We start from the raw sequence: 13,189 nt of genomic DNA on the forward strand, positions 1-13,189 counted from the left end.
GTGCCCCAAACAGGCACATTGGGCCTCTTGTTTAAGTAACCTACCAATTACGGGAACCCTCACTAATGATTAAGCAATCACTCAGTCGCCGCCAATACATGTTTGGAAAAGTTAATTGTACGATACAATAGAGGGCCAGACTAATATTAGTGTGACTGAGGTAAATGGTCAAATCCTCGGCTAAGTTGTGTAATCTGGTATACTGACCTGTTTATTCAGTACGAATTAATTCTGTTGATATTTACAACTCCTGGGCAAGCTTAGTAATACATAGATTCACGTGTGAAAATGTTTGTTTAATCATGTTATTTTATCAGGATTTAATCTAACAGTGTGATCATGAACTACAATCTGAAATGTAATTGAAATATCTGCCGAGGTCATGATGGTTGTGATATTTTTCACAATTTTTAGGATTTTGTCATAGAGGGTTTATGTAAGAAATGTATAAAGTATTTGAGCCGAGAATTATTTGAATTAATTCCTTAACTCAGATTCGTGTATAACAAGTCAGGTTCACTATCTTTTTTAAGTAGTGGCTGCTTTGTGTGTAACTGCTTGTTATATATTTCATAACTTTGAGGATTTTTGGAAAATGTAGTGCCACAATTGATTACCTATGACCTACATACATTGCAATTTGTTGACATTATTTCTCAATACACTAACTTACGGAGACTTTTGTGACTATTTTATATCCTGCAGGCAGATAACTATTGACAGCTAAACTGCTGTATAATTATTTGCTAAATCCATATATTATTCAGGAATAAAATTTAATGATGATTGACTTCAGAACTGAGAACATTTAAGTCCAGTTTCAATTTCATATTTCAATGAATATTTTATTAATTTATATGGGTTAGGTGACACTTGAGTATCAGTATTGTCGATATCAACATAGATCTCATAGATAATACAATATACATTGTTCTCCAGATCAATATCATGTGGATCTTTTAAATATCATAAAATTTTGCCTTTTGATCTCCTGTGGTGCTTTTTCAATATTCATACAATGTAATAGATGCCTGATACGATCTTCCATATGTCTATGTTAGAAAGAAGAACAAATGAAACGTAAAACATTCTGAAAAAGTTAAAATCGTGAATAGTGAAATTCTACCAAAAGATTTAAGGTGCAGTTAGTATTTTGAAACTGGAATTCTTCTTCTTCGTATAGCGACCAAGCTATCAATAGTGATGATTTTTTGTCATGAGGGTAGGGAGCAATTCCATGATATACCAGTACTTTGGAAATGATAGACTATTAATCGTGACACCGTCAGACATATCAGATTTTATGTGTGTGATCTGTTAGTCACACAATTAAGTAGCTCACTCCACTATTCTGTTTACATTCTTAGAAAGCACAATAAATTGTTTGTCACGCTATTAAAGGAGATTGATGTCAATTTAAGACTCCTGTCCGATCACCCTTCCTCGGTAATGATATGGTATACTATAACCTTCACATGCATTGTTACACACACATAATTGGTCATGGAGTGGTGAAAAACGTTTAGATTTTATTTCAGGAGACACTTTAACTGTAGAAGCCTATTACCAAGGTTTAGAGTTGTATACCTTAGAAGTGAATACAGGAGATACAATTGGGATATATATATTCGAAATGGCGACTCGTGAACAGAGGCTGTCCAAACTGCTTACCTTTCCAGTGAGTATACCATAGAAACTGAATTAGGAAATACTTAAAACAAAAATATCAGTTTTATTGTCAGAAAAAACCATGTTAATTAGCATACCTGTATGACATTTTTACTCTGGAGAAATAGAAGTCTGATAGCATTAATATGGCTACAGTCAGACCTGTATGACATTTTTACTCTGGAGAAATAGAAGTCTGATAGCATTAATATGGCTACAGTCAGACCTGTATGACATTTTTACTCTGGAGAAATAGAAGTCTGATAGCATTAATATGGCTACAGTCAGACCTGTATGACATTTTTAAAGACTCTGGAGAAATAGAAGTCTGAAAGCATTAATATGGCTACAGTCAGACCTGTATGACATTTTTACTCTGGAGAAATAGAAGTCTGATAGCATTAATATGGCTACAGTCAGACCTGTATGGCATTTTTAAAGACTCTGGAGAAATAGAAGTCTGATAGCATTAATATGGCTACAGTCAGACCTGTATGACATTTTTAAAGACTCTGGAGAAATAGAAGTCTGATAGCAAATAATATGGCTACAGTCAGACCTGTATGACATTTTTACTCTGGAGAAATAGAAGTCTGATAGCAAATAATATGGCTACAGTCAGACCTGTATGACATTTTTAAAGATTCTGGAGAAATAGAAGTCTGATAGCAAATAATATGGCTACAGTCAGACCTGTATGACATTTTTACTCTGGAGAAATAGAAGTCTGATAGCAAATAATATGGCTACAGTCAGACCTGTATGACATTTTTACTCTGGAGAAATAGAAGTCTGATAGCATTAATATGGCTACAGTCAGACCTGTATGACATTTTTACTCTGGAGAAATAGAAGTCTGATAGCAAATAATATGGCTACAGTCAGACCTGTATGACATTTTTACTCTGGAGAAATAGAAGTCTGATAGCATTAATATGGCTACAGTCAGACCTGTATGACATTTTCAAAGACTCTGGAGAAATAGAAGTCTGATAGCATTAATATGGCTACAGTCAGACCTGTATGACATTTATACTCTGGAGAAATAGAAGTCTGATAGCATTAATATGGCTACAGTCAGACCTGTATGACATTTTTACTCTGGAGAAATAGAAGTCTGATAGCATTAATATGGCTACAGTCAGACCTGTATGACATTTATACTCTGGAGAAATAGAAGTCTGATAGCATTAATATGGCTACAGTCAGACCTGTATGACATTTATACTCTGGAGAAATAGAAGTCTGATAGCATTAATATGGCTACAGTCAGACCTGTATGACATTTTTAAAGACTCTGGAGAAATAGAAGTCTGATAGCAAATAACATGGCGACAGTCAGACCTGTATGACATTTATACTCTGGAGAAATAGAAGTCTGATAGCATTAATATGGCTACAGTCAGACCTGTATGACATTTTTAAAGACTCTGGAGAAATAGAAGTCTGATAGCATTAATATGGCTACAGTCAGACCTGTATGACATTTATACTCTGGAGAAATAGAAGTCTGATAGCATTAATATGGCTACAGTCAGACCTGTATGACATTTTTAAAGACTCTGGAGAAATAGAAGTCTGATAGCATTAATATGGCTACAGTCAGACCTGTATGACATTTTTAAAGACTCTGGAGAAATAGAAGTCTGATAGCATCAATATGGCTACAGTCAGACCTGTATGACATTTTTAAAGACTCTGGAGAAATAGAAGTCTGATAGCATTAATATGGCTACAGTCAGACCTGTATGACATTTTTAAAGACTCTGGAGAAATAGAAGTCTGATAGCAAATAATATGGCGACAGTCAGACCTGTATGACATTTATACTCTGGAGAAATAGAAGTCTGATAGCATTAATATGGCTACAGTCAGACCTGTATGACATTTATACTCTGGAGAAATAGAAGTCTGATAGCATTAATAAGGCTACAGTCAGACCTGTATGACATTTTTAAAGACTCTGGAGAAATAGAAGTCTGGTAGCAAATAATATGGCGACAGTCAGACCTGTATGACATTTTTACTCTGGAGAAATAGAAGTCTGATAGCATTAATATGGCTACAGTCAGACCTGTATGACATTTTTACTCTGGAGAAATAGAAGTCTGATAGCAAATAATATGGCGACAGTCAGACCTGTATGACATTTTTACTCTGGAGAAATAGAAGTCTGATAGCATTAATATGGCTACAGTCAGACCTGTATGACATTTTTACTCTGGAGAAATAGAAGTCTGATAGCATTAATATGGCTACAGTCAGACCTGTATGACATTTTTAAAGACTCTGGAGAAATAGAAGTCTGATAGCATCAATATGGCTACAGTCAGACCTGTATGACATTTTTAAAGACTCTGGAGAAATAGAAGTCTGATAGAATTAATATGGCTACAGTCAGACCTGTATGACATTTTTAAAGACTCTGGAGAAATAGAAGTCTGATAGCAAATAATATGGCGACAGTCAGACCTGTATGACATTTATACTCTGGAGAAATAGAAGTCTGATAGCATTAATATGGCTACAGTCAGACCTGTATGACATTTATACTCTGGAGAAATAGAAGTCTGATAGCATTAATATGGCTACAGTCAGACCTGTATGACATTTTTAAAGACTCTGGAGAAATAGAAGTCTGGTAGCAAATAATATGGCGACAGTCAGACCTGTATGACATTTTTACTCTGGAGAAATAGAAGTCTGATAGCATTAATATGGCTACAGTCAGACATGTATGACATTTTTACTCTGGAGAAATAGAAGTCTGATAGCAAATAATATGGCGACAGTCAGACCTGTATGACATTTTTACTCTGGAGAAATAGAAGTCTGATAGCATTAATATGGCTACAGTCAGACCTGTATGACATTTTTACTCTGGAGAAATAGAAGTCTGATAGCATTAATATGGCTACAGTCAGACCTGTATGACATTTATACTCTGGAGAAATAGAAGTCTGATAGCATTAATATGGCTACAGTCAGACCTGTATGACATTTTTAAAGACTCTGGAGAAATAGAAGTCTGATAGCAAATAACATGGCGACAGTCAGACCTGTATGACATTTATACTCTGGAGAAATAGAAGTCTGATAGCATTAATATGGCTACAGTCAGACCTGTATGACATTTTTAAAGACTCTGGAGAAATAGAAGTCTGATAGCATTAATATGGCTACAGTCAGACCTGTATGACATTTATACTCTGGAGAAATAGAAGTCTGATAGCATTAATATGGCTACAGTCAGACCTGTATGACATTTTTAAAGACTCTGGAGAAATAGAAGTCTGATAGCATTAATATGGCTACAGTCAGACCTGTATGACATTTTTAAAGACTCTGGAGAAATAGAAGTCTGATAGCATCAATATGGCTACAGTCAGACCTGTATGACATTTTTAAAGACTCTGGAGAAATAGAAGTCTGATAGCATTAATATGGCTACAGTCAGACCTGTATGACATTTTTAAAGACTCTGGAGAAATAGAAGTCTGATAGCAAATAATATGGCGACAGTCAGACCTGTATGACATTTATACTCTGGAGAAATAGAAGTCTGATAGCATTAATATGGCTACAGTCAGACCTGTATGACATTTATACTCTGGAGAAATAGAAGTCTGATAGCATTAATATGGCTACAGTCAGACCTGTATGACATTTTTAAAGACTCTGGAGAAATAGAAGTCTGGTAGCAAATAATATGGCGACAGTCAGACCTGTATGACATTTTTACTCTGGAGAAATAGAAGTCTGATAGCATTAATATGGCTACAGTCAGACCTGTATGACATTTTTACTCTGGAGAAATAGAAGTCTGATAGCAAATAATATGGCGACAGTCAGACCTGTATGACATTTTTACTCTGGAGAAATAGAAGTCTGATAGCATTAATATGGCTACAGTCAGACCTGTATGACATTTTTACTCTGGAGAAATAGAAGTCTGATAGCATTAATATGGCTACAGTCAGACCTGTATGACATTTTTACTCTGGAGAAATAGAAGTCTGATAGCATTAATATGGCTACAGTCAGACCTGTATGGCATTTTTAAAGACTCTGGAGAAATAGAAGTCTGATAGCATTAATATGGCTACAGTCAGACCTGTATGACATTTTTAAAGACTCTGGAGAAATAGAAGTCTGATAGCAAATAATATGGCTACAGTCAGACCTGTATGACATTTTTAAAGATTCTGGAGAAATAGAAGTCTGATAGCAAATAATATGGCTACAGTCAGACCTGTATGACATTTTTAAAGATTCTGGAGAAATAGAAGTCTGATAGCAAATAATATGGCTACAGTCAGACCTGTATGACATTTTTACTCTGGAGAAATAGAAGTCTGATAGCATTAATATGGCTACAGTCAGACCTGTATGACATTTTTACTCTGGAGAAATAGAAGTCTGATAGCAAATAATATGGCTACAGTCAGACCTGTATGACATTTTTACTCTGGAGAAATAGAAGTCTGATAGCATTAATATGGCTACAGTCAGACCTGTATGACATTTTCAAAGACTCTGGAGAAATAGAAGTCTGATAGCATTAATATGGCTACAGTCAGACCTGTATGACATTTATACTCTGGAGAAATAGAAGTCTGATAGCATTAATATGGCTACAGTCAGACCTGTATGACATTTTTACTCTGGAGAAATAGAAGTCTGATAGCATTAATATGGCTACAGTCAGACCTGTATGACATTTATACTCTGGAGAAATAGAAGTCTGATAGCATTAATATGGCTACAGTCAGACCTGTATGACATTTATACTCTGGAGAAATAGAAGTCTGATAGCATTAATATGGCTACAGTCAGACCTGTATGACATTTTTTAAAGACTCTGGAGAAATAGAAGTCTGATAGCAAATAATATGGCGACAGTCAGACCTGTATGACATTTTTACTCTGGAGAAATAGAAGTCTGATAGCATTAATATGGCTACAGTCAGACCTGTATGACATTTTTAAAGACTCTGGAGAAATAGAAGTCTGATAGCATTAATATGGCTACAGTCAGACCTGTATGACATTTATACTCTGGAGAAATAGAAGTCTGATAGCATTAATATGGCTACAGTCAGACCTGTATGACATTTTTAAAGACTCTGGAGAAATAGAAGTCTGATAGCATTAATATGGCTACAGTCAGACCTGTATGACATTTTTAAAGACTCTGGAGAAATAGAAGTCTGATAGCATCAATATGGCTACAGTCAGACCTGTATGACATTTTTAAAGACTCTGGAGAAATAGAAGTCTGATAGCATTAATATGGCTACAGTCAGACCTGTATGACATTTTTAAAGACTCTGGAGAAATAGAAGTCTGATAGCAAATAATATGGCGACAGTCAGACCTGTATGACATTTATACTCTGGAGAAATAGAAGTCTGATAGCATTAATATGGCTACAGTCAGACCTGTATGACATTTATACTCTGGAGAAATAGAAGTCTGATAGCATTAATAAGGCTACAGTCAGACCTGTATGACATTTTTAAAGACTCTGGAGAAATAGAAGTCTGGTAGCAAATAATATGGCGACAGTCAGACCTGTATGACATTTTTACTCTGGAGAAATAGAAGTCTGATAGCATTAATATGGCTACAGTCAGACCTGTATGACATTTTTACTCTGGAGAAATAGAAGTCTGATAGCAAATAATATGGCGACAGTCAGACCTGTATGACATTTTTACTCTGGAGAAATAGAAGTCTGATAGCATTAATATGGCTACAGTCAGACCTGTATGACATTTTTACTCTGGAGAAATAGAAGTCTGATAGCATTAATATGGCTACAGTCAGACCTGTATGACATTTTTACTCTGGAGAAATAGAAGTCTGATAGCATCAATATGGCTACAGTCAGACCTGTATGACATTTTTAAAGACTCTGGAGAAATAGAAGTCTGATAGAATTAATATGGCTACAGTCAGACCTGTATGACATTTTTAAAGACTCTGGAGAAATAGAAGTCTGATAGCAAATAATATGGCGACAGTCAGACCTGTATGACATTTATACTCTGGAGAAATAGAAGTCTGATAGCATTAATATGGCTACAGTCAGACCTGTATGACATTTATACTCTGGAGAAATAGAAGTCTGATAGCATTAATATGGCTACAGTCAGACCTGTATGACATTTTTAAAGACTCTGGAGAAATAGAAGTCTGGTAGCAAATAATATGGCGACAGTCAGACCTGTATGACATTTTTACTCTGGAGAAATAGAAGTCTGATAGCATTAATATGGCTACAGTCAGACATGTATGACATTTTTACTCTGGAGAAATAGAAGTCTGATAGCAAATAATATGGCGACAGTCAGACCTGTATGACATTTTTACTCTGGAGAAATAGAAGTCTGATAGCATTAATATGGCTACAGTCAGACCTGTATGACATTTTTACTCTGGAGAAATAGAAGTCTGATAGCATTAATATGGCTACAGTCAGACCTGTATGACATTTATACTCTGGAGAAATAGAAGTCTGATAGCATTAATATGGCTACAGTCAGACCTGTATGACATTTTTAAAGACTCTGGAGAAATAGAAGTCTGATAGCAAATAACATGGCGACAGTCAGACCTGTATGACATTTATACTCTGGAGAAATAGAAGTCTGATAGCATTAATATGGCTACAGTCAGACCTGTATGACATTTTTAAAGACTCTGGAGAAATAGAAGTCTGATAGCATTAATATGGCTACAGTCAGACCTGTATGACATTTATACTCTGGAGAAATAGAAGTCTGATAGCATTAATATGGCTACAGTCAGACCTGTATGACATTTTTAAAGACTCTGGAGAAATAGAAGTCTGATAGCATTAATATGGCTACAGTCAGACCTGTATGACATTTTTAAAGACTCTGGAGAAATAGAAGTCTGATAGCATCAATATGGCTACAGTCAGACCTGTATGACATTTTTAAAGACTCTGGAGAAATAGAAGTCTGATAGCATTAATATGGCTACAGTCAGACCTGTATGACATTTTTAAAGACTCTGGAGAAATAGAAGTCTGATAGCAAATAATATGGCGACAGTCAGACCTGTATGACATTTATACTCTGGAGAAATAGAAGTCTGATAGCATTAATATGGCTACAGTCAGACCTGTATGACATTTATACTCTGGAGAAATAGAAGTCTGATAGCATTAATATGGCTACAGTCAGACCTGTATGACATTTTTAAAGACTCTGGAGAAATAGAAGTCTGGTAGCAAATAATATGGCGACAGTCAGACCTGTATGACATTTTTACTCTGGAGAAATAGAAGTCTGATAGCATTAATATGGCTACAGTCAGACCTGTATGACATTTTTAAAGACTCTGGAGAAATAGAAGTCTGATAGCAAATAATATGGCGACAGTCAGACCTGTATGACATTTTTACTCTGGAGAAATAGAAGTCTGATAGCATTAATATGGCTACAGTCAGACCTGTATGACATTTTTACTCTGGAGAAATAGAAGTCTGATAGCATTAATATGGCTACAGTCAGACCTGTATGACATTTTTAAAGACTCTGGAGAAATAGAAGTCTGATAGCATTAATATGGCTACAGTCAGACCTGTATGACATTTATACTCTGGAGAAATAGAAGTCTGATAGCATTAATATGGCTACAGTCAGACCTGTATGACATTTATACTCTGGAGAAATAGAAGTCTGATAGCATTAATATGGCTACAGTCAGACCTGTATGACATTTATACTCTGGAGAAATAGAAGTCTGATAGCATTAATATGGCTACAGTCAGACCTGTATGACATTTATACTCTGGAGAAATAGAAGTCTGATAGCATTAATATGGCTACAGTCAGACCTGTATGACATTTTTAAAGACTCTGGAGAAATAGAAGTCTGATAGCAAATAACATGGCGACAGTCAGACCTGTATGACATTTATACTCTGGAGAAATAGAAGTCTGATAGCATTAATATGGCTACAGTCAGACCTGTATGACATTTTTAAAGACTCTGGAGAAATAGAAGTCTGATAGCATTAATATGGCTACAGTCAGACCTGTATGACATTTATACTCTGGAGAAATAGAAGTCTGATAGCATTAATATGGCTACAGTCAGACCTGTATGACATTTTTAAAGACTCTGGAGAAATAGAAGTCTGATAGCATTAATATGGCTACAGTCAGACCTGTATGACATTTTTAAAGACTCTGGAGAAATAGAAGTCTGATAGCATCAATATGGCTACAGTCAGACCTGTATGACATTTTTAAAGACTCTGGAGAAATAGAAGTCTGATAGCATTAATATGGCTACAGTCAGACCTGTATGACATTTTTAAAGACTCTGGAGAAATAGAAGTCTGATAGCAAATAATATGGCGACAGTCAGACCTGTATGACATTTGATTTACTCTGGAGAAATAGAAGTCTGATAGCATTAATATGGCTACAGTCAGACCTGTATGATTTTTATACTCTGGAGAAATAGAAGTCTGATAGCATTAATATGGCTACAGTCAGACCTGTATGACATTTTTAAAGACTCTGGAGAAATAGAAGTCTGATAGCAAATAATATGGCGACAGTCAGACCTGTATGACATTTTTACTCTGGAGAAATAGAAATAAGTCTGATAGCAAATAATATGGCTACAGTCAGACCTGTATGACATTTTTACTCTGGAGAAATAGAAGTCTGATAGCATTAATATGGCTACAGTCAGACAGAAAACACATCACAATTAAGAAATGCTGATTCAATGGTGTAATCTTCATCAATTTTAAGTTTTTGTTTCAGTCTTTTTTATTTATCTATTTGTATGCCTTTGCCATGAAATGAGGAAGGAAATGCATACCAAATTTATTTTTAATGAGTTAACAGAACTTTTTCACCTATCTTACGCCTAAAGTATAAATGCTGTCATTAGAATTGTAAAATTCTATGGTAACTTTATTTCTTATCCTCTATTTGTATGCCTTTACCATGAAATGAGGATGGGGATGAATACCAAATTTGTTTGATAAGTTAACAGAACTTTCTCAACTATCCTATGCCATAAGTACAAATGCTGTCATTGGAATTTCTTATCATCATTCTTTTTAGAATAATAATGTAACTTACAGACACTTAGATGTTCCTATCAGCCCTGTAAGCTGTACCCCTATTACATGGACTGATACCTAAATCTGAAAATGCTCAACTGAATGTCATTAGTGAACTTATGTAACTGCAATATATTGTATATGACATGATGTACTGTGTCAGTTTGTAAGGTGACAAGCCTGCACCCTACATCAGACCCTGATATTCTGTGTCAGTAAGGTGACAAGCCTGCACCTTACATCAGACCCTGATATTCTGTGTCAGTAAGGTGACAAGCCTGCACCTTACATCAGACCCTAATATTCTGTGCCAGTATAAGAAGTAAGGTGACAAGCCTGCACCTTACATCAGACCCTGATATTCTGTGCCAGTATAAGAAGTAAGGTGACAAGCCTGCACCTTACAACAGACCCTGATATTCTGTGCCAGTATAAGAAGTAAGGTGACAAGCCTGCACCTTACATCAGACCCTGATATTCTGTGTCAGTAAGAAGTAAGGAGACAAGCCTGCACCTTACATCATATCTTGATATTCTGTGTCAGTAAGGTGACAAGCCTGCACCTTACATCAGACCCTTAAATTCTGTGTCAGTAAGGTGACAAGCCTGCACCTTACATCAGACTTTGATATTCTGTGTCAGTAAGGTGATAAGCCTGCACCTTACATCAGACCCTTAAATTCTGTGTCAGTAAGGTGATAAGCCTGCACCTTACATCAGACCTTGATATTCTGTATCAGTAAGGTGACAAGCCTGCACCTTACATCAGACCTTGATATTCTGTATCAGTAAGGTGACAAGCCTGCACCTTACATCAGACCTTGATATTCTATGTCAGTAAAGTGACAAACCTGCTCCTTACATCAGACCCTGATATTCTGTGGCAGTAAGAATTGAGGTTACAAGCCTGCACCTTACATCAGACCCTGATATTCTGTATCAGTAAGGTGACAAGCCTGCACCTTACATCAGACCCTGATATTCTATGTCAGTAAGGTGACAAGCCTGCTCCTTACATTAGACCCTGATATTCTGTGTCAGTAAGGTGACAAGCCTGCACCTTACATCAGACCTTGATATTCTATGTCAGTAAGGTGACAAGCCTGCACCTTACATTAGACCCTGATATTCTGTGTCAGTAAGGTGACAAGCCTGCACCTTACATCAGACCCTGATATTCTGTGTCAGTAAGGTGATAAGCCTGCACCTTACATCAGACCCTGATATTCTGTGGCAGTAAGGTGACAAGCCTGCACCTTACATCAGACCCTGATATTCTGTATCAGTAAGGTGACAAGCCTGCACCTTACATCAGACCTTGATATTCTATGTCAGTAAGGTGACAAGCCTGCACCTTACATTAGACCCTGATATTATGTGTCAGTAAGGTGATAAGCCTGCACCTTACATCAGACCCTTAAATTCTGTATCAGTAAGGTGACAAGCCTGCACCTTACATCATATCTTGATATTCTGTGTCAGTAAGGTGATAAGCCTGCACCTTACATCAGACCCTGATATTCTGTGTCAGTAAGGTGATAAGCCTGCACCTTACATCAGACCCTGATATTCTGTGGCAGTAAGGTGATAAGCCTGCACCTTACATCAGACCCTGATATTCTGTGTCAGTAAGAAGTAAGGAGACAAGCCTGCACCTTACATCAGACCTTGATATTCTGTGTCAGTAAGGTGACAAGCCTGCACCTTACATTAGACCCTGATATTCTGTGTCAGTAAGGTGATAAGCCTGCACCTTACATCAGACCCTGATATTCTATGCACCTTACATCAGACCCTGATATTCTGTATCAGTAAGGTGACAAGCCTGCACCTTACATCAGACCCTGATATTCTGTGGCAGTAAGGTGACAAGCCTGCACCTTACATCAGACCCTGATATTCTGTGGCAGTAAGGTGACAAGCCTGCACCTTACATCAGACCCTGATATTCTGTGGCAGTAATAAGTGAGGTGACAAGACTGCACCTTACATCAGACCCTGATATTCTGTGGCAGTAATAAGTGAGGTGACAAGACTGCACCTTACATCAGACCCTGATATTCTGTGTCAGTAAGGTGACAAGCCTGCACCTTACATCAGACCCTGATATTCTGTGTCTGTAAGAAGTGAGGTGACAAGACTGCACCTTACATCAGACCCTAATATTCTGTGTCTAAGAAGTGAGGTGACAAGACTGCACCTTACATCAGACACTCTCCCCGATTTATCATTGATCCTGCCTTTGTAAGGATAATCCACTGTGCGAGGTTCATGATCGGCCTTAGTGCTGATATAATGACAAGGCGGAGATAACATGATATTATGGTTAGAGATTTTTATCTTGTCGTCTGCCCATGTCACCTTGAGTGGAATGTTTGTTGTGCTGTTTAAATACGGAGAAAC

At 36.8% G+C, this 13,189-nt stretch overlaps 1 protein-coding gene across 7 annotated transcripts in view; it reads left to right on the plus strand.

Moving 5' to 3' along the window:
* The window catches only part of LOC138332299 (leucine-rich repeat-containing protein 74B-like), an 82,660-nt gene that overhangs the window by 21,385 nt on the left and 48,086 nt on the right, over positions 1-13,189 (plus strand). Inside the window, exon 1 of one of the 7 annotated variants that reach the window (XM_069280338.1) lies at positions 1,470-1,678. The exons of the other annotated variants lie outside the window; for them this stretch is intronic. Within the exon in view, the coding sequence (XP_069136439.1) occupies positions 1,634-1,678 (45 nt within the window). The 5' untranslated portion in view covers positions 1,470-1,633. Of the gene's footprint in view, positions 1-1,469; positions 1,679-13,189 lie in introns of those variants that run through there. 7 annotated transcript variants of the gene reach the window in all.

This window comes from Argopecten irradians, chromosome 9 (genome assembly GCF_041381155.1).
Source record: "Argopecten irradians isolate NY chromosome 9, Ai_NY, whole genome shotgun sequence".
NCBI classification, from domain to species: Eukaryota; Metazoa; Mollusca; class Bivalvia; order Pectinida; family Pectinidae; genus Argopecten; species Argopecten irradians.